The sequence below is a fragment of the Globicephala melas genome, chromosome 20 (assembly GCF_963455315.2).
Source record: "Globicephala melas chromosome 20, mGloMel1.2, whole genome shotgun sequence".
Lineage (NCBI taxonomy): Eukaryota > Metazoa > Chordata > Mammalia > Artiodactyla > Delphinidae > Globicephala > Globicephala melas.
The window spans coordinates 17518561-17542022 of NC_083333.1; the positions used below are offsets into that span (position 1 = coordinate 17518561).

General features: G+C 41.9%; 1 protein-coding gene across 1 annotated transcript in view; it reads right to left on the reverse strand.

The window, feature by feature from the left end:
* The window catches only part of TEKT3 (tektin 3), a 33537-nt gene extending 12273 nt beyond the window's left edge, over positions 1 to 21264 (reverse strand). The window contains exons 1-5 of the mRNA XM_030862329.3: positions 21211 to 21264; positions 13099 to 13706; positions 10157 to 10240; positions 5427 to 5497; positions 1923 to 2066 (exon numbers count right to left, since the gene is read on the reverse strand). Of these exons, the coding sequence (XP_030718189.1) occupies positions 1923 to 2066; positions 5427 to 5497; positions 10157 to 10240; positions 13099 to 13677 (878 nt within the window). The 5' untranslated portion in view covers positions 13678 to 13706; positions 21211 to 21264. The remainder of the gene's footprint in view (positions 1 to 1922; positions 2067 to 5426; positions 5498 to 10156; positions 10241 to 13098; positions 13707 to 21210) is intronic.
* Between the last annotated feature and the right edge of the window lie 2198 nt (positions 21265 to 23462).

A 23462-nucleotide genomic window follows, 5' to 3' on the forward strand; every position in this document is an offset into this window, starting at 1 on the left:
TGAATGGGTACGGCCATGCCGGAGAGCAAACGTGCATACCTCAGAAATTCCACCTTAGAAAGTGTTTTTGTTGAAATCTAATTGAAATCTAATTTATTGAAATCTACTATAACATTATATCAGTCTCAGGTGTGCAACATAATGATTTGATTTATGGGTACATTGCAAAATGGTCACCACAGGAAGCCTAGCTGACAACATCCACCATCACACACAGTTACAAACCTTTTTTCTTGAATGAGAATTTTTAAGATCTACTGTCTTAGCAACTTTCAACTATGCAATAGAGTATTGTTAACCAGTCACCATGCTGTACTTTATATCCCCGGACTGAAAATACAGAATGCTTCCTGAACTGGCACACCATCACTGAGCAAGGGTCATGCTAATCTCTGTATCGATCCACTTCAGAAATTGATCCTAAGGAAATAACCCAAAGATGTACATGTAAGGAGATTCATTTTTAGCAGTGTTTATGCCAATTCCTGAAACACTGGAAACACGCTAAAATGTCCCAAAGTAAAGAAAAATTTGAGTAAATGATGGTACCTTTTAAAAAGTAATCCATACAGCATGCAAACTCACGCTGTAGAAGAATATTTTCACAAACAATGTATTTGACATATCCTGAAGTGAAAGATCAGACAGGCTATACAAACAGCACATGCGTGATACCAATCTTTAAAAATATAAATCGATATCTACACGAGTGGAAGAATACTGGAAGGACTGACGGTAAATTGTTAATATTGGGCCTCTCTGTGTGGTTTCTTTGCTTGATGGTGTAATAGGATGTCAAATGAGATTCTTACTGTCGATTAGGGTTTTAGCTCAGGCCATGATGACCAAAAATAACATCCTATCTGTTCCATACCCTGACACCCTACAAGAGACGGCAAAGAGTTCATGCTGGAAATAGATGAGGCCCTTTATGGAGGACCAAGTGGTCAGAGTGTGTGTGGTTTGATCCCAGCCCACCCGCCCCTCCACGTCCACCCCAGAAGGAGAAAAGGAAGATGCTTCCTGCTCTCCTCAAATTAAGTAAGAGGCACTTCATGGGGACCACTTAGGACCGAGGGTCTGAATCTGATTCACACCTGAAGAATCTGAATGACAAAGTTGGTACCCGTTGCTGCTCCTATTACAGAAGAGCTAAGAGGGGGTCTGCTTTGGGGTGACCAGCCCTAAAGGGAGCTTTAAAGGGAGTCCCTTTAAAAGGGGGAGTGGCCATGAGTGTGGATATGGTTACAGTTACATAGGCATAGAAATTCGTTAAAACTCATCAAAATGTACACTAACGCCAAATGCATTTTAGCATAGGTGAATTTCACCTCAATCAAGTTGATTTTTTTTAATGTTCTATGCCACTATTTTCCAAAGAGATGTGAAAGCGACAGGACCATTTTTATAAGATGGTAAAGAAAGATAGCAGGGTTATCAAGATGCGGAAAGACAGGCCCTCTCATAGAGAAAAGAGCATGAACCCAAGATCGTATCCAGGGGCCTGGCAAAGAAACCACGGACGGGGCAGGTGTAAGAAAGAGTGGAAATAAATTATTCAACATTCAGCTGTTTTTCAGCTTGTACTTCCCACCCCGGGCCCACGTCCAGGGCATCCAATACATTGGTAACATTTTATTTTCTTTGTGCTAAACTGTGTTTTCTAGGTTCTTGTGCCTCAAGCAGGTGCTATTTTCACAGTTAGAAATATAAACAATGAATATTCTTCTACAAAAGATTACAGCAGGATGCAAGTGTCTGCAGAACCCTGTGCTTACTGACGACCTGTCCATCGCAGGTGCCTCTTACCTTTCCGCATCCTCCCAGGATCTCCGATTTACCTGTGCGCTGCATCCTTTTGAAAGGAGAGAGAATGAATTAAGTGACATGGAAATCACAGAGGCGGCACGCGCCCTACTCACATGGCATTCACCCGCTCCACTCCGCAGAAGTAGCTGACGCCGTCCGACGTGTTTCGCAGGTGGTGGCATTTATCGTCGATGCGGCAAGCCGCCTGCTTGTCACTCAGGTCCTTCTCCAGCTCGTGCTGGGAAGCTCTGTTGGCTCTAAAACACAGAGGGGAGACAGAGCTTCAGGCTAAGGGAACAACGTCACAGGAGGAAGCATGACGGCCCTTCGGGGTGGGGACCCACCTCCACCCCCCACGCGCACCCATGACTGCTCTCTGGGTCTCTCCTCCTTCCCACGATGTCCAACTTCTCCATTAAAAGCAGCTTCCCCTGGAGCTGTCCCTACATATGGGCGATGAGAGCCCTGCCCACACTGTCCCTTCCATGGGCATGAGACGTGCAGACACACAGAAATTGGTATCTGGAGTTCCCCCAGGCTGGGGCCCATCTTCCTAGTACCCAAACTGCTGCAGACAGGACACTGGTTTGGAGCAATCTGTCCACATCTGTGCCTCCCTTTCCTTCTTCCTTTTCCTCAGCTACGTCCTAACCCCTCTCTCCTCCATTCCTAGAGTGCAATTCCCTGAGAAGTTAGGAGGTATTCACAGCCAGCCTCCCTCCAGCTGTAAATGACCTCACTTTGCAGTTGTGCCAGGCCTGGAGGTAGAAACCGAGGGTCAAAATGGACCTCCCCTGCAGGAGTCAGCGTGTGGAAAGAGGCCAGGAATTGGCAGCCCCCGGCCTCCCGCTCCCGCCAGAACCCTCCTGGGAAGGAAGAGGACTTGGTGAGCTCTGAGATGCCTGGCATTCCTGCCCTGCCATGCAGAGAGAGGACCCGGCAGGCAGCTCAGTCCCAAAGAGACAGGCCGGTGGGGCAGGCATGGGTGACAGGTGAGCCACGCCCTGACTTGTGGCATAGTTCATTCCACATATCATTACAGAGTGCCTACTCTGTGCCAGGATGCATCACGGACGAAGCACACGTCACCTCCCTAGAGGAGCTCACATCCTACGGGGGGTGACAGGCAGTCCCCATAAGGAATAAGCAAATCCTGTGGTTTGTAAGCAGAACAATGCAGAAAACAAAGCAGGAAAAGGGGGGCCAGGAGTGTGAGCGATGATTCTAAATAGGATGGCCAGGGTAGGACTCTCCTCAAGCAGGTGATACCAAGACTTGCAGAGGGAGAACCAGACCTTGCTGCCCATTGGAATATGTCAGGTTTTCCTCTGAGTGGAGTGAGAGACCACCGACTTACAATCTTAAAGGATCATTCTGGTGTGGGGTTAAGAACGGACTGCAGGGGACAGAGAGACCCCATGAGCAGACCGGTGAGGCTACCCAGGTGAGAGATGGTGGTGGCCTGGACCAACGGGGCGGCAGTGAAGGAGGTGAGAAATGCTCAGATTCTGCAGATGCTTTAGAGATGGAACCAGGACTTATACACACGACCAAATGTAAAATGGATGGCTAGTGGGAAGCAGCCGCATAGCACGGGGAGATCAGCTCGGTGCTTTGTGACCGCCTGGAGGGGTGGGATAGGGACGGTGGGAGGGAGGGAGACGCAAGAGGGAGGGGATATGGGGATATACGTATGCATAGAGCTGATTCATTTTGTTATACAGCAGAAACTAACAGAACATTGTAAAGCAATTACACTCCAATAAAGATGTTAAAAAATAAATAAATAAAGAGCACAGGCTCTGGAGCAAAAAAAAAAGCCAAAGTTGAGCCATTGGGATAGCAGGATTCCATCAGCAGAGGTGAGCAAATCTATGGGTGGGATGGAGGGCTGGGGGAGAAGACAGCAGGCTTTGCTTTACGTTTGAGTGTCCATTAAACATCCAAGCGGAGGTACCAAGTGGGTTGTTGGAAGTGGGGAGAAAGGTCTGGGCTAGAAATAAAAATTGGGCAATCGCATACAGAGAGCATGTGAAAAAGCCAGAGAACTGGATGATCCTAGACATTTCTCTACTCCCGGGGCCCGAAAAAGGCCCTGGCATAGAGGGACCACCCAGGAAAGCCTGTGTGCAACTGAAGGGCTGATCCTCCTTAAATTGGCCTGTGCCTTCAGGTAAGTCACTTGACCTGTCAAAGCTCTTTGTTTTGTTGTTTGTAAAGTGGAAATGAGGGTAGCAGTACACAGGTCATCTGCGTTTTGTGAATTCTAAATCAGCGTGTGTGTGCAGAGGAGGAAAGGAGAGGAAGCTGCATCCCTGCTGCTTCCGAGTTCAGGTTACTGGGTTGAAACTCTGGGATTCTTAGGCCTTTCTCATCTGTGGTCTGGGACCATGATGCTCCCCAGGCTTCCTCTCTTGGGCTGACACCCTTGACCTCCTCTGACCTGACCTCAGAGCCTCCTTAGGAAGGCCTTCTATCCATGCACCATCTTAGAGCCCAAGATGGGAGAGATCTAGGCCTCCATGTTGGTTTCTAATGAGATTCCATTCTCAGCTGAGATCCAAGCCCATCTCATGTTCCTTCCTTAATTGTTCCTTCAAGACAAGTGGAGCTGAAAACCTTCCTCCCATCACCTTTGCTGGACCGAGCCCAGTAACCATGTTAGAGCATCCTTAGCCAATCCTCAGCTATCCTCACCAATTTCTGAATTAAGGAGACCTTCCAATGACAGCTTGAGAGAGAACTCAGCCATCTGAATCTCACCGACCTTCATAGCATCAATCCTGATGGTCAGCAGACTGAGCGAAAAGAACCACCACCTTTAGAACCACTATTCCTTTGGCTACATCACACGCTACCCCTGACAACATCAGTACAGGCAGAATCATCATTTCCTCTGTGTGACATAGTCAACACTACTTCTTTCCATGGCCGTCACCAAATGAACGTTGACCTTTCTAGTCCTATAAGGCGACAGGCTTGGCCAATATTTTTTCTATGCTGACAGCTGTTATCATTGCTTCAAACCCTCCTTTGATTATTATTCTTTGCCGCCAACCCCCACTATAAATATTAAGCGCCTACTGTCTACTATTGCCGAGAAGAAGAATTTGTATTCTGCTAGAGAGTAGGATGGGTGAACAATTACAGTGCAATGGATGCAGTGAATGCAGTGGTGTAATCACAGCACCAAGGACCATGTACCAGGGTGGCCGAGAAACCGGAGGAGAAGGCTGAGTTTTTAAGGAGAAGTGGAAAGTAAATAAAAAAGTGTGCCACAGTTCATCGCTTTTCCAGCTGTCGGGCTGCACGTGTACAAGTCTATCTCTTATCAAAGAATAAAAGTCTTTTGAGTTAAAAGTAACCTTAGCCACACTTCAAGGTTGGATAAAAGTCCTTTCTGAAGCATTGCAAAACTTATTTCTTTAAATAGAAGTTTAAAGTAAGTACCCCAAGTACTCATTTTACCTTCTAAATAAAAACGTGTATGTGCATGCGGATGTGTGTCCATGTATAAGAAATCCTTACATAAGAAGCTAAGAGAAATCTGATTGGGAAGCGTGGAGGTACAGTTTCATGATAGAGTTTCAACTATATAGAGAGATAAAAGCTCTTACGCCAGTTGGGCAATGGCCTTGTCCAAATGCAGCTTCATCCTTTCTTGACAACACAGAATAATATCAACCTCCTACTCAAGTGAAAAAAAAAAGCCACATTAATGTTTTGATATTGAACATAACGTTCAGAGTCGACAATGTAACAAAACACTGATGATAGAAAACTTTGTTTCTGGGAAAATCGTGAAGTAAAACAAGAAAAGAATTCTATACCCACTTATTTACCTACACGCCCCCGTGATATTGCTGTCTTAACATAAGACTGAGATTCACCCTTCACAGGGCTTTAGGGAAATATATTATGGAACAAGTTGGGACACGGGTAAAATTTTAGGAGTTTTATTTTTTATCTCTGGTCTTTAATTGAATCAGTCAATCAATCAATCAAATCCTGGTGATACCCAAGGTTGAATTTAATGCACGGCTTCTTCTATACTAAGTATTCTTCCAAGAAAAGTGAATCTGGAAGGGAAAAGGACAGCCTAAAAGGCAGTTCTCTCAGGCAGTGCATGTGACCTCCAAAAGACCCAGTTTTTTGTTCCAAACGGAGGCCAACCTCCACCCTAGGAGGCCAGGTCTCCCCTTGTCCTGCCTCTGCCCTGCAGCCCAGCTGCTATACTCGTATAAAATCTGCACTACCCATGCCACTCTGCTTGACCACGCACATGGCATTTTGATGCTGCTGGGATGTATATATTGTTACACGTATAGCAGAGATTTTGTGTGGTAGCAGAGATTTTTCAAATAAATAGTTACTTCCCTCTGAAATTCATATTCACATTACAAAATTTAGGAACCCAAAATAGCACCTAGAAGACATTTAAAAAGTGCACATAACGATCGCTACCACTTTTTCAAGTGAAAAGTGATCATACCATCATATTGAACACTGAACATGAAACTTGAACACTTTCCCATGACATAAAACTATACTGTGATGAACAAGCTCAAAAATATTTAGACACCACCAAAGGGGATGCCTTTTTTCAAGGTTTTGACAAGTACAACCAAATTGCCCTTCAGAAGAGTTGTACCCATTTACAACAATAAATGAGTGTGAGCTTCCTCACCTCACACACCCAGTAGACACTATGACTCCTCTCAATCTTTGCCAACATGAAAGACCACCCCCCAGTAAAAGCACACTTGTTCAGATGTGCAGGTTACTATTATGACTGGGTATTTGCTCATGATTTGACTTTCTTCTCTTGTGAACCACCTGTTCATGTGCTTGTCTACCTTTTCTGTTATGTTTTTCTTATTTATAAATATTCTTGTATTTAAAATTCAACCCTTTCCCATTATAGGACACACATATATATTTTTTTTTTACCAGTTTAGCTCTTGCCTTTATATTTTGTGTGTGGTGTCTCTGATCTACAGACATTTCTGGTTTCTATGACATCAAACGATCAAATGTTCCCTTTGGGTTTCCGCCTTTGTTCATGTGATTTTAGAGGCCTCTTCACTCCAATGTTAATTATTACTCAACTATATCGCCTTCTTATTCTTTTATTGTTTAATTGGTTGTCGTAAAAATATTATGCCTAGAGTTTATTTCAGTGATAACCCTCCTGCCTGATTCTTTGATACTCTGAATGACTGGAGTAAATGAAAAACGCAATTCCCATGACATGTTAGCAAGTCCCCCTGCCTTTACAGGCAGCAAGGATTTCTCACACATTCTCATTGTAGGTGGTGCCTGTCTTTGATATTTTTGGTTGTCTGGTCTTCATCTTTCTCTATGGCTTGGGGGTGTGTGTGTGTGTGTGAGTGTGTGTGTGTGTGTGTGTGTGTGTGTGTGTAGCCATTTCATGGAGGTGTTGGCAAAGGATACATGGAATACTGCTTAGAAAATATCACTTAAAACCCAAAATCCCAGTGAGCTTTTATGCTATGTGTACACTATTCACACAGAGGGAATTCCTGGAACTTTCAGTGGAAAAAATTACGTTTAATGAGACTCTTGCTATAAAAAAATCCCTTCAACACTACTTTTTATACTTGAATTTAAATAATGTCATATGGTGAACATCGTGGTTGGAAGCAGAAGGCTTCCTTGGAATAGGGAATGCCTGAAACCAAAGACTTTTGTAACTGTCCCCAACGCTAACTTACCTACTAGTCTGCACTCACACATGGGGCTGGTCTGGAAACGCCTCCATGAAGTGACTGCAGGGCAAGGGCCTTATTCCCTCAACCGCCCGTGAGAAGAAATTTTGCCGGAAGGTGGTGGGTACAGACAGAGGGCAGAAGCGTGAGAAGAGCCCAGATGTCGACAGCTGCCACCTGACACCCAGGGAAGTGAAGGTCATGGCAGAAAACCCAAGAACCACACACTAGGCGCCTGGCAAGTGATGCCACCCCTTCTGGATCCTGAACTTGGGGAGGAAAAATAGACCCCGAGAATAAAAGGGTGGCAGTGACTCCTCTGAGTTTCTCAGAGTCTCAGTGGCCAAAATGAATACACTGTGGCTTGAGATGGAAAGAGAACAAGGAATCACATCCAAGCATTTGAAGAACCTTGAATTAATCCTACTATCTGAGCAGGCGAAACCTTTGCAAAGCATCTCTTACGGTTCTCCTCTTGGGAGCTGTGGTCTTGGGATGGGGTGGCGGAGCGCGGAGGTAGAATAGAGGCTTCACAGCCTTTGGCGTGCCCTCACCTCGAGCAAACCACCCCCCCCCCCGTTGCCTCACCCCCTGTGTCTTGGGTGGAATAGTGGTTAAAGACGTGCTCTGGCATCAGATAGCCCAGGTCCAATGCTGCCTTTGCAAATGCTGGGAGCAAAGGCGAGTTATAAACAAAGGGTAATAACACCTGCCTTTCTAGGTTGTGGGGTAGATAATTATGTGCCTTGCAGATGGAAGCTCTCACTAAAGGGTAGGACTTATAATGCGACATGGATCATAAAGTATGATCTAGAACTTAATCCTCATGTGCGACGTGGCCTCCACCCTCTTCTTGGCTGAGAAATACTGGCCAGGTCACAAGAACTCCGAGTTCTGACCACACACATGGATGTGTGCTAACTCTCGGCTATACCCTGAACTGTGGATATACGATCATTTCTGGGACCTCACTGTTAAACCCAGACCCTGCTTCCTGTGGTTCTATGTATCCACAGATACATACAAACTTAAAGGCTTAACTGAGCCTTTTTAAGTTTGGGGTAAGTGGGTAAACTATCACACTCTTAACAGGTAGAATAGGCTACTGAAATCACACTTTAAAAATCAAACTATAAGTCCAAATGGAATCTGGATAATGGCAAATGTCATCGATAGGAGCAAGCACCCCATTTCTATAGACAGTGTGTTTTGATGACGACATTCTCAAATTCTCACTCATCCCTGAGTTTGGGAAGCAGCGGTGTTTCCTTAAAGATGTGCACTCTCAGTGTTTGCTCCTGAATCACTTGAAGTTGACCCATCACCCGGCTGGTTGTGAGGGGGCTGGGGTCCTACAAGCCATTTAGAGGCGGAAATCCCAGACGGGGAAGGCGTTTCTTGCTACTGGTGGTGAGAATCCACCCAGACATTCTTTGCATGCTGGTATCAGGTTCTATTCAATACTGTCTCAGAGCAGAACCCTCTTGGGATGGAGTCATAGAACCAGTAACAGTACCATCAATAGGAAGGGGAAGGCAGAAGGCATCAGGGTCAAAGAAAAGTTCACTTTTAAGCTTTATGAATGTGAACCAAAAAATGAGTTACCAACGTACATATGTCTGGCACTTGGGGAAGCAGAACGAACGCTTAATAGAGTATCCAGGCTAAAAAAAAAAAGAGAGACTGGGAAGGGTCCCAGGTACCTAAGGGCTGAAATCTTAAGAAATGGCAGAGATCTTGTGGGAGAGAGCCTAGGAGGTAAGCTCCCGGATGGCTGATCAAAAGCTGTCCAAATGCATATACCCTTTGATGCGTGGATTACAGTTTTGGAAATGTATCCTGAGGAAATAATCAGAAATGCATACAGTTATCAATACGATTCATGTGTGGAGGCAGGGGCCACATGGGAAGAAACCTCTGGACCTTCCCCTCAATTTGGCTGTGAACCTAAAAGTGCTCTAAAACATTGTCTTCTAAAAAAACACAACACTGCCTTTCCACGTCTACATTTAAGAATAAACATCATTGGGCATTTATCCAACAAAAAAAGCACTATTCAAACGCATAGATACACTATAATTCTAACCTGGAAGATATGTCTGTGTGTCTTTAAGTTGGGTGGTATCTACCTAAGTATGATTATTAAAAAGACTGAAATACTCTAACATTAATAGTCATTTCTGTCTAATTGAACTTAGGTGATTTTTATCTTTACTGCATTTTTCAAATTCTCTCAATAAATATCTATTACTTTCATAACCCCCCAAAAATATATCTTTTCTAAAAAATAACATAAACAACAAAGTCCTACTGTATAGCACAGGAAACTGTATTCAGTATCTTGTAATAAACCATAATGGAAAAGCATGTGCAAAAGAATATACATATATATATGTATAACTGAATCACTGTGCTGTACACCAGAAACTAACACAACATTGTAAATCAACTATACTTCAATAAAAAATAAAATAAAATGTATCTTTTCTAAATACCATAAATATCTGATACTATAACTCCTTACCGTGTCTTTACGTAACATCATTTTTTGTTTCTATACATTAAACGCACATTTGCAATGAGGTTTCTTGTTATTGAAGGGTTTGCCCCATATTTACCGTCAGCAACTCTTTTTCCACTTCATCATGAACTAGATCGATTCCCATTCTCTTCTCTCGATGAAACAGACATTCCCGGGCTACCTACAGATACACAAATAACGAAAAACACTAATACAACCTGACTAAAATCAGTGACTAGCACTTCTAATAACCTGTTTCTAAAACAAGGCAATAGATGCTCCCAATACCAACTTTTCAAGGCATTTTCCTGGAAATCAAACAAGAAACTCAGTGTGACAACGAAGTGAATCCCTGCTGCTAGTGAAAAGGTAAAGAGTTTGAAAAAAATTCCTAATTTGGAAAGTTGACAAACTGAAGCAGATGGCATCTACTTAATCCCCACAAATCAGCATCTGAGAAAACTATGTGACATCAATTCCTTCTAGAGAAATAGTTCAATAACCCAAATCATAGTCTTCAAGATCTTATTTCCAAATGTTTTCTACTGAGAAGAGTGAAGAAGAAACAAATGATTATTTAAAGACCTCAAAATATTTGTGTGGCCAAAAATCCAGGTGATTATTGTTAAAGTACCATTTATTGTTTTCCTAATTATAAAAGTAATATGCGGGGCTCCCCTGGTGGTGCAGTGGTTGAGCGTCCGCCTGCCGATGCAGGGGACACGGGTTCGTGCTCCGGTCCGGGAGGATCCCACATGCCGCGGAGCGGCTGGGCCCGTGAGCCATGGCCGCTGAGCCTGCGTGTCCGGAGCCTGTGCTCCGCAACGGGAGAGATCACGACAGTGAGAGGCCCGCGTACCACAAATAATAATAATAATAATAATATGCTTTATCCATTAAAGAGAAAAAGTAGAGAGAAGTCAAAAATGAGTTATCCATACTCCTATCAGTTTTGTTTGTTTTAAACAGAAGTTACAGTGCCCTCATAATTTTATTCTTTTTAGGATTGATGTTAAATAGTAGACTTGAAATAGTCTATGAGACAAAGTACATTAATGACTCCAATGGAAAGCAGCTTAGATAGCCAACAACTAAATTATGCATGAAATAACATTATGTAAATGTTAAAATACTTTTTTCAAAGAGTAAGTATTTCATGACATGGGATGACTATAATGTTAAATGTTTAAAAAGCATAAAATATAATAGTATGTACACTGTAATCTGGATATGATGTCATTGAACAAAATCTTGGAGTGAATCTCTAATTTTTTAATAGTCTAATGTACACTGACTAGAAGATGAACTAAGGGGTTGAAGGGAACTCTGATTATTTTAATGTGTATTATGAAATTGCTTTCCAGGAAGTTCCTGCTCATCCATAGTCTACTAGCAATATCTGAAGTGTCCGTCTTCTGCACTTTTGCCAACCCTACACATTATCGGTTTTCATTTTTGCAAATTTGGTAAGCCAAAGACGGTTACTTCACTGACTTAGTTTGCATTTTTGCTATTGAGTTTTAATATTTTTGTCTTATATACAGTTGATCATCAGTATTTCCTCTTTTGAGCTGTATCTGTTCATGGGACTAATTCTCATTTTAATTGGGATCTTCTGATACCGTGTTGATTGTAAATGTTTAAACACACAAGATATCTGGACAAAAACTGCAGAAAAGTATTTAAATTATGCCCATCTCATTGAAAGCAGTCATCACTGAAAGGAGTGTCAAGGGAAGAAACTGAATCTCCTCTGGAAATTAAGTAAAAGGTAAGTGGCTGTCATTTTAAGTGTTCATTAAAGTAAGTGGTGGGTGGGGTGGGATGGGATGTATTGTAGAATAGACCAGGAATCCTCAAAATGATCCAGAGCTCAGAGAAAGTATGGAAGGGCTTCTGATCCCATGGTGAGTTCTTTTAAAAGAATATCATTAGTGTCCTGTCGACCTTTCTCAGGATTTCTGTGGTCGTGTGTATTTGTGTGCACTCGTGTTTAGTGGGGAGGAGGGGTGCAGTAAGAAGCTACGGTGTGCAGGGGTCTCCAGCAAACCCCCCAAACGACTAGACTTCTAGCTCTTCGATTCTCTAATCTCTTCTACTATGGATGCCATAAAAAAAAAATAATAAGACCTATTGAAAATGCTTATCACCAGGAAAATGAGTCACATAAACATGGAGAAAAAGAGTGTTCGCTTTGCCCATTCACATATACACAACTTCTAAAATAATCTGCATCATTTGGACATCTTCACATACAGAATGTCTTCTTCCAACGGTGGTGGATAGAATGGGGTCAGGGGGCCCATCGCACACTCAGAGGATTAAAGGTAATTTGATCTCCATTCAGAAGCCTGGTCAGAGGCCAGCAACCAACTGAAAGGCTGCCTCTAGGACCAAAACTGGCTTAACTTCTATCCCATTTCTCTATTTAACCAAACTCATTCCATTCCCAAGAAGCTCTAATTTGATCGTTTCACCGTGCCTGAAGTGGACTCATAACATACATGCAGAAGGCATTTCATGACACAGACTAAAAGAACAGTTTTTTTCCTCTCAAACAACGTTTATGTTAATCCAGGGACAGCAATAACCAAGCAGCCTATTTAAGAGATGGGAAGATGGCATTTTCACCATAAAATACTGTGCGTCTTAAGAGCGTCGCTTTAATTAGCCTCCTTTGCTTTGCATGCAGAATTCTCTCTACTTTTTTTCTTTCTTGGCTGTACCACTGGGCTTGCGGGATCTTAGTTCCCCAACCAGGGATTGAACCTGCGTCCTCAGCAGTGAAAGCACTGAGTCCTAACCGCTGGACCGCCAGGGAATTCCAGAATTCTTTCTACTTAAATGGTTGTTCGGTATAATGTGAGAAAAATGGCAATGGTTTTATCGTCACTGAAACCCGGTACAGATTTATTGACAAGGGCTTGGCTTCTACAGGGGAAGCGAAATATAATTCAATAGATAAATAACCTCAAAATTTCAACGACAGGGTTATAATCATAAAAATGCACTGTCCTTTTAATAAGGTCTTATAGTTACCTGAAGAGGGGCTTCTGTCTCCATCAAAGCCCTCTCCAGTTTTTTCTTAACATCGGTGAGTTCATTTGTCTCTCCAATCATTGCATCCAACTCATGAATGATTTCAGATTTCCAAAATCCTATGTCGTTGACTCGTTCTCCCAGATTGTGGGTGGAGTCTGCCTGGGTTTTTCTCGTTTGTTGATATTTGTCTTGAATCAAGCGAGATGTATCTACCCTTAGTCTCTCTGAATTGTGTCGGGAGGTGTTGGATTCTTGAAAGTTGGTTAAGTTGGACCTGTACCAATCATCTGGGGTATATCTGGTGAAGAGTGTGGTTCTGTTGGAAACACAGGGAAGCGTGGTGCTCTCGGACACCCTCTGAGATCTGGTGCAGCACGGGTCCAAGGCTGGTGAGTTGGAGGCTGCTTTGTAGTACGTGCTTGGTCTCCAAGGCAGGCTCAGACTGTGGGTCAGATTGCAGTGCGGGAAGCAGTTCCTATAGCTTGAGGCCATGGCACTGATGGCTGGTAGGAAGTTGGCTGGTGTTGGTCTAGGGTGGGCATAAGGTGCCGCCAAAGTAGAACCTAGAAGCTCCATGATGCTCAAGCACTATTTGTAAATCTCTCCTGCTTAAAAGGGGGGGGAAAGGGGCGGAAGCAAAAATAGACAGTCACATAAATAACCTTTGGTGAAAACTCACAGATAAAAGGGTCCATCTGACTTACTATAAGCAGCAGTGTTGTCTAGCACATTAGATATTTGTTTTAATTTGATAACCACCTTTACTTGTGATAACATATTCTGCATTTATTTTTCATCTCTGTCTCTGGATTGTATTCAAATTACATTTTTGTGGGTTGGCCTTTTGAAGTTTTGACATATTTTTTCAATCATGAGAAGTAACACCGTCTCGTAACAGATTCAAATGAAGAGCCTGGACTATGCTTTCTAACAGATTGGGATTCAGATCTCGGCTCTGCTATTTACTAGCTGTGAGACCTGGTGCAAATGACTTAAGCTCTCTGTCCTCATCTCTAAATTGGGAATAATAGTAGTAATTGCTACTTTGGTTTGTTATAAGCAGTATTAGCCGCAAGGGGTTGCTGAGCGGCATCCACCGCCCACCCCAACCCCCCAGTCTTCCTAAATAAACACACGATCAGAGTAACACCAGTGTGGCAGATAAGCCAGCATAACTCAAGGAAGTACCTAGATCCCCTTTTCCTGGCAACTTGCCACCTCTAAGCAACTCCGGTATAGACAGACATGCTATGGCAGCCCCTGAGCATTAAGTAAGACGATGCTAAGTATTTGGAATACTTAGCACAGTTCTGGGCACATAGTTAATGCTCAATAAATGTTAGCTTTTAAAATTACTAGCTCAGAGGTGTATACAAAGTAAAAGATAAATATCTACTCTCCCCCCTTCAAAATAAACTCCTCAGAAGTAGACACTGTGAATAATTCATTACTAGTTGTATCTTTCCAGATTTTTCCTTTTCATATACCAACATATATATTATTTTTAAATCTATATACATCTCCCTATATACATATGCACAGAGTTTTTTAATACAAAAATTGAATTATCTTAATCATTATATGTATCATTCCAGAACATGCATTTTTGAAAATATATGTATTTTGGACCTCTCCCCCTGTTAAAACATAGAGAGCCACTTTACCCTTTTTTACCAGCTGAAAATATTCTATTGTCCAGAATTTGGGGTCATTGTTAGTCCAGAAAGCCAAAGATGCCATAGACTATGACATACTTTTCAGCATCTGAACGTCATTCTGTTTGGGGGTTAATGTCCATAGATGCATTTACTGAAAAGGAAAAATAATATCAGATCCAATTCTGTAGGCTCCTACTCAGAAAAAACAAACAAACAAAAACACATTCAGAGTCCGCCTGCCGATACAGGGGACACGGGTTCGTGCCCCGGTCCGGGAAGATCCCACATGCCGTGGAGCGGCTGGGCCCGTGAGCCATGGCCACTGAGCCTGCGCGTCCGGAGCCTGTGCTCCGCAACGGGAGAGGCCACAGCAGTGAGAGGCCCACATACCGAAAAAAAAAAAACCACATTCAATGATTCTTTAAATAGCTGTTTTGACGCCGTTGGTACCCAAACCACAAAATAATCTATTTGTAGAACTGTGGCCAAATCAAAATCCACTCGGACTACATGTGATGAAACAGCTACCCACTGCCACTGGTGGTATCCCACCTGACCCTAGCTCCCTGATGTTTTCCTTATTCTTCCCTCCCTCAGCCCCCAAACACTTTATATGGGCCAAGCTTAGAGTACGATGGTAAAAACGAAAGCCTTAATAACCACTTGCCATTCCACACCTAAGTCTGAAACTTAAAACATTGCTTTTTGAAAAAGCAAATTCCAAGTAACTTGAGCCACGAGGGTCCTCCTGGCTACTTTTAGTTTCAACCCCTTCCCCAAGTCACATCTAGAAATAATCCCATCAGTTTTCTTTGAGCAAGAAGCTTCGAGTGGGATTGGACCACTCTTGCTTGGCTTTTCTTAATTCCTGACAACAATGAATCTAAAAGCTAATGTCACACTTGGTCCTTCAATCACGGAATTCCAGGTGTAGAATTCCCACATGTATTTACTCGACACCTATGATGCTGAAATCTTGAGGCAGCTCAATCCATGTCTGTCAAATATCAAACCACGAGTGTTCAGGTTTAACACATGTGTGAAATGCAGGGGTCCACAAGCCAGAGGAGACATATGACTTGAGAAAATCAATATGGTTTGTAAAAGCATCCAGTGATAATTTTTAATTAGAGATGGGATATAATTTAGAATCTGGAATCTGAAGCATAAAGTCAGTTGTTTAAAAAGTTCCCAGATGTAGAGCTCCTCATATATGGCAGTAAGTTTCACATGAGAGACAATATTCCATTGCCATTCCATATTCCAATATTCCATGTTCCAGCTCCAGTAGGCCCCCTTCTAAGTCATTTAGGAAGACCCAATAAAAGACAACAGCCTGGCAATGTCTTTTTTTCTTTTTTTTTTCTTTTGGTCATTATTGGCCAAGAAAATTGAGAATCTCATGGCCTAAGAAATATTTAACTCAAAATAGATTTCTGCCTTCAACCAGGATAGAGTAATAAAAACTAGACTTAGCCTCTTACACCTAAAAATCTAGACAAAATATATGAAACAACTGTTTTCAGGCTGCACAGGACTCTGATCTGTGAGAGAAGAGAAACAAAAAAGGTGAGCCCTCTGATCACCTGGAGGCAATTTCCAGACTATGGGGAAAATGGATGGAAACGAAACAGAGCCTGGCAGCATCTGTGAGTTGAGGAGGAGGCCAGAATTTGGGGAGGCTGAGACACCTGGAAGTTGGGACGCGGGATTCTGGAGTAAAATGAGTTATGCAGACAAAGCGCTCCATAAATCCATGTAGGGGTCCACTTGGGTCTTTGCTGAGTAATAGGTTGTACATACATCAAGGAATGTTCCACAAACCTTGGCAAATAATGATGGCAGTGTTGTTAGCTGCACAATTCCTAGAGCTCACAGAGGGCCCAGAGACATTTTGAACCCAGACCAGTCAGAGTGGAGAGTTGTTAGTGGTCACCTGGAGCATTTGATGGAAAGCCCAGAGAGGTCACGCATTAGAATGGGGCCGACCTATCTTTAGAACGAAGGTACTAAAGACTCTGGGAAAGCTTGAATACAGGCCTCAAAAAGCTCAAACTAATCCACAAGTAAGTGCCTGCCAACGTCAGGAGCTCAAATATAGAGCACCACAGTGTCCAGCATCCAATCAAAAACTTCCAGACATGCCAAGAAGTAGACACATGTGGCCCGTAATTAGGAGAAAAATCAGTCAATAGAAACAGGTATACAAATGGCGGAGATGTGACGGCACTAGAAAACCACGTACAAGTATTTAAAGGAAAACAAGAACATAATGAAGAGAGACATGGAAGACTTAAAAAAGAACAAAATGAATCTTTAGGGATAAAACATATAATATATTCTTGCACAATTTCACTAGATTGGAGTAACTGCAGATTAGACACCAGAGAAGCAAAGATTAGTGAGCTCGAATCTAACCAAACCAAAGCACAGACTTTTTAATTCACTGGAAACAAAACATGAAAAGAGCCTCAGTAACTTACGGTATAATATCAAGTGGTCTAACATCATGCACTTGGGGTGTCACATTAAGACGAGAGGGAGACAAAATATCTGAAGAAACAATGGCTGCAAATTTCCCACATTTGATGGAAAGTACAAACCCCTATGTCTAAGAAGCTCCACACACTCCAGGAGGATAAGCACACATCCATGTGTGTGTGCACACACCACTACCTCAAGGCTCATCATAATAAAATGGATGAAAGTTCACAATAAAGAGAAAAAATTAAAATCAGAGGAAAAAAGACACAATAGATAGAAAGGAACAAAGATAAGAATCAGTGAAGAATTCTTGTCAGAAACTATGCAAGCCAGAAGACAATCAAACAACATCTTTAAAGGGCTGGAAGAAAGTGTAATCCTAGAATTCTATTTCCAGTGAAAATATCCTTCAAAGATGAAGGTGAAATAAAAGTTTTTTTTATATATATATATATATATATATATATATATATATAAAAGCAAAAGCCAAGAGAATTCAGCTGCAGCAGAACTGCACTAAAAGGGCTGTGAAAGGAAATTCTTCAGGCAAAAGGACATTATACCAGATGGAAACTTGGAGCTACACAAAGAAATGAAGTCTCAGAAATGGTAAGTATGTGTGCTAATAGCAAAAAAAAAAAAACTTTTCTAACTTTTAAATTTCTTTAAAAGATGGCTGCTTAAAGTAAAAATAATAAAAATTCATTGGGAGGTTTATAATAAAAACAAAAGTAAGTTATATGGTAATAACAGCACCAATGATGGGAGAGCAGAAATGGAAAAGTACTATTGTAAAGGCCTTATGACTAAAATGGAATAATGTTATTTAAGCATATACTACAGTAAGTCAAAAATGCATACTGTAAACCGTAGAGCAGCAGTTCTCAAAATGTGACCCAAAACCATGGGCTTGCCTAAGACCTTCTCTGGAGTGACAAGGTCAAGGTTATTTTTATAGTAAACACCCAGATGTGATTGGCCTTTTTCACTCTCGTTCTCTCAGAAATGTACAATAGAGGTTTCCAGAGGTGACATGATATGCGATATCACAACAGACTGAATGCAGAAGTAGATATGAGAACCCACCGACTAACAAAAATTTTAAAACTTTACCAAAAATGTGAAACAGTGCCACTCTTCTAACTAAATTTGTTTCAGAAAACATAGTTTTTTAATGAAAAGTACTGTTTATGTTACTATATAATAGGTTGTTATGGTTACTTTTAAGAGTTAATATTTTTAATTTCTCTATTTTAATTTCTGATATAATAAATATCAGTAGCTGTAATCTACATAAACTAAAGCTCTACAGAGTATCCTCTCTGACCATATCAGAGTTAAATTAGAAATCAATAATAGAAAGGTGTTCGGAAAATCCTCAAATACTAGGAAGCTAAACAACACACTTCTAAACATCCTATGGGTCAATGAAGAAATAACACGGGAAATTAGAAAATATCTTGAACTGAATGAGAATAAAAAACAGAACGTATCAAAATTGTGAAATTCAGCTAAGAGTGTTTAGAATGAGGTTTATAGCTTTAAACGCTTATATAAGAAAATAAGAATGAGCTAAAATCAATGATCTATACTTTCATCTTAATGGCTAGGAAAAAAAAAAAAAAGCAAAGTAAACCCAAAGTAGAAAGAAGGAAATAATAAAAAGTCAATGAAGTAGAAAATGAACAAATTTTTGAAAAGCAATGAAATCTTAACAATAAAATTGATAAACCTCTTGCAAGACTGATCAAGATTTAAAAAAGAGAAGACAAATGACTACTATCAGAAGTGAAAGAGGGAATACTACTAAAGCCCCTGCAAATGTTAGAAAGTTAATAACGTATGATTACTAACAACCTATGCCAAGGAATTTGACAACAGAGAGGAAATGGACAAAATTCTTTAAAGATACAAACAAAACTGCCTAAGAAGAAAAAGGTAACCTGAACAGCTGTATAGGAATTAAAGAAATTGAATCTATAGTTTAAAATCTTTCTTCAAAGAAAACATCAGGTCCAGATGGTTTCACTGATAAATTCTACCAAAGTTTTAAGGAAGAAATAGTATCAGTTTTTAAAAGCCTATCGCTTACTTGCGTGAGGTGCCTTTCACAATGTTTAAATTATTCTCTAAATTCTAACTCAGCCTCTTCCTAAAGAGGCAATGAGCACACACTATGATCCTTAACTGATGCTATAAATATCTCACATTTGCAAGTAAACTAAACAAATTCTTTGGGAAGATGACTGAAAATAGCTGTGGAAAAATTCATCCCCTAAATCATGCAATTGTTTTTTTATTATGCTTTTAGTCATGACCAAAAAAGCATTTTAAGAAATCAGACCTGCTACAAAGTCAAATACAGTATTTGACTGTATTCATTGAAGTTGGGGTCAATAGTTATTTACATACTGGAAAAATGCTACAATAGTCTTCTATAAATATTAACATGCTAAAAACATAATTAATCACACAGAGACTGTAAGTACTGGAAAGCTCCATTTCAAACCCAAAAGGTGGCCTCAAGCTGGAGAAATATATTTTATTAGCACATTTACGCAAGACTTTAAGATCATAAATATTTCAAGGTATAAAAACCTACAGCTCATAGTCTGCAGAAGGCATGACAAGGACAGAAAGTTTCCATGACTTTTTTCACACATTGCCTCAGATCAGCGGCCACCACAGGCTTGAAAGAATCACACAAAACCCCTGTTCCTTTGATCATATGTATTTAATTCCTCACAGTTTCAAATTGAAGCAGAAATAAAACACTGCCCCTGACACATTAATAAGTACCAGACTTAGGAGAAAGTATATCAGATTTCAGCGTTTAAGTAATTTCTCTCTATGCATATATTAAATAAGAATGCAGGAAAAGTTGAACGGTCTGTTTCTTTTAAAACAGTTTGATAAGGAACTCTCTTCATTGATGGTGAAAGTATAAATTACTACACGTTGGAGAGCTATGGGGCAGTATCTACTAAAGTTGAAAAAACATTCCCTATGACTCAGAAATGATACAATTAGAATGTACAAGAATATGTTTCTGGTGATTTTTAAAAGGGAAAAGCGTAAAAGTCCATCGACAGGAGTATGCATGCGTAACTTACGATAAATCCATGCAAGAATTATCACACAACAGTTAAAAGCAATGACCTAGAGCATGTAGAGAATGATAGCATTATATAAACGTTTAAAATGAGACTATATATTGGTTTCTGGATAAATACCTAAGTAGCAAAAGTATAAAAATATGCAGAGTATAAGTAAACACTAAATTCTGGTAGGTGGGGAAGGAGAAAAAGGCATGCGATTCCCAAGGGGTACATAGGAGGCCTCTTCTGTGTCTGTAAGTTTTTTTGTTTTGTTTTGTTTTTAAACAAGGGGTGGGTACCTGCATGCTTGAACACTTTGTGAAATATTTTAAAACGAGAACAGTTGAATATTTTATCATACACCTCAATACACTTGGCCTATGAGTCTGTTTGCTTTTTTCACAATAATCAAACGAGTAATTCTACTCATTTCTAAAATGTTTATTCAGCTACGCCACCATAAGCATCTAGGGAGAAAACATACCGTTACTTTGTGCAAACTGTCAAAATACAAGTGAGTGCTTCACAGCCAGAGCTGAACAGAAAAGGCCACGGACAGTAAGGGAACAACTGCTGTGACCTGAATTTCAGCAACTCTTTGAACGGCCAGGTGACTGGTTGTCCAGCCCTCCCCTTGGCTGCATTTGGAAGACCGGGCTAAGTAAGCCGGGAGAACAAGGCAGAGGGTTGAGGCACACAAGAACCACAGGGACAAACACAGCACTGCCAACAGGTGTAAGGTATTATACGACCTAGGGTCTGGGGTTCTGACACACCTTTCCTGGTTCTGCATTTATAAGTAACTTCTCAATCCGCGAAAAGCACCAGAAACGTACATTAAGAAGGCTTGGGAGACTGGGTAAGTGTACCTGTGGGTTTTACGGTTTTCATATGCAGGGGTGAGGGTAGCGAAGTGAAGATGGAGGCGGGGCCAGGGTTTCCACGACCTCACCCCGAATTCTGAGGCCAGACGTTGGAGTCCTAATAGGGGCGGGGACTCTGTCGGGGTCGTCCCAGCAGCAGGCAGGAGGTGCCCGAGGGACCACTCACCTGTCGGCGGTGCCGGGCGAGGGGCGGGGAAGCGGGCGTGGGCGGGAAGGGGTCGCAGCCCCACAAACTACAACCCGCTGGAGCGCGGACTAGCGGCCCCGCCAGACCCCGCCCCGCCCAGCCTCGCCCTTCTGTGACGTCAGCGCCCGAGGACCACTCAACGACCGCCGCTGCTGGCTCCCCGGAAGCCGATTGGCCGGTGGAGGGAGAGGCGGGCGGCGGGAGCCGGAGAGAGGAGGGAAACCCTGCGGGCAGGCGACCGTTGCCATGGACGCTCTCGCGCGTAGTAACCACAGCTCCGGGGGAGACAGAGAGGTGGAGGGGGTGAAGGGGTGAAGGGTCCCCCGCCTCCCCTGCGGCGCCTAAATCGGAGCTCTCTCAGCTGCGCAGACCTTGGTGGCCCATTCTAAGGCTCGGGAGGCTGACAAGCCCCCGCGTTTCAGCCTGGCTGGGAAGACAGGCTGACCTTACCCCACACCCTAACCTGGCCATACCCATTTGTGCTTCTCCCTGTGACATAGTGGATGCCATTCTTTTATTGAAGACACAGATAAATCAGTTGTGTCCACGTGGCTTTGGAGAATGGCAGCAGTTAACTAGAGATGGACAAGCCATTTTTTCTCCAAAGCCATGCGTACATAACCGACTTAGCTGTGTCTTCAATAAACGATTCTAACTCAGTTGTGATTTGATGACAGTTGCCCTTGTATGTATCCTGTCTAGGCATTGGGGGGTGAGGGTGGAGAGGGTGTGTTAAAGGGCGGCTGGTGGGAAAATAAAGGAAGAGGAGAAAAAAAGTAAGAGAGGTGAGAGCAATATATGGGGATATGAGTGTGTTGGGCTGAGAAGGAATGTTTAGGAAAATGAAATGGAAAATATTGCCTTTACAGCCAACTGTCTCTAATCTCTCTGTGCCTTCTAAATTTTTTTAATCCCATAATTCCATTTTTATGGCTATTTATACAGGGAAATTGGAAATATTTCACATTGGCAAAGTTGGGAGAGGTGATTACAAACATTTTCGGTCTAAATTTTAGAACAATGTAAGTTCTTGCAATGTATTCTTTATCATTGTTCTTGGAGATTACTCAGAAACAGATTTGGGACATTTTATTCCAATTTGTACCATCAATATCAATGGTATTCTTTTCCTTGAGTGCTGTGTTGAGAATCAGTAGTTTTGGAAACTATAACCTGTAACTGGGTATGGGATCCAAATGGCCTTCATGCACAGAATATAACACTAATATTTACAGAAAAGTGCTTTGTGGAGTGTTTATTGGCAACTTGAGTGTGTGATGTGTTCATTGAGAATTTTATCATTTACAACCACAGGAAGGTAGTATCCGTTGTCACTGTTATGTTTTGCTTATGTTACTAGGTTATTTATAGGGGTGTGAATCACCATCGGCTTTTTTCATTGAATGACTTTTTCATGACATGAAATTGCAGCGCACACCTCGTTGAGAGTATTCCCAGAGAGCCAAGGTACACAGACTCTATCAAGTTCAGATATCATATTCTAGCTCACTTATTTAGCAAGTGAGGAGCTGTGTCCTAGAGGCTAAATGACATGCCCAGGGTCGCATTTCTGTGTGTGTCCTTCGGATCAAGTAGAAAACAATGGACTCCCACAGCCTCTCTTTCCTTTTGTTTCCATCAGAGCCATTATGTCACCGTCGTATGTTTTCACATATTGTCTCCCCCATTAGACTATGTCCCTGCGAGGGCAGAGACAATGATTTTCCAGCCTTAGTCACGGGAACCATTTTTGAAGCACTTGCTCTGTGCCAGCTTCATACACATCATTTATGACCCTCATCATAAGGTTGAAAATATGATTCCCCTTTTACAGGGACTTACAGGTTAAGTAACTTGACCAAGGTCACATTAGCCAGGAGGTCATAGAGCTGGAGTCTAACCTAGGTCTGTCTGACCTCAAAGCCCATGGTCTTCCCCCTACATCAAATAGCTATATTCCTTCTCGTGTATTCTCCTTTCTATCCTCAGCACCAGCCATCGAGCTTGGCCTACGGTGTACTCCTAGTGCATGTTTGTTGAATGAATGAAT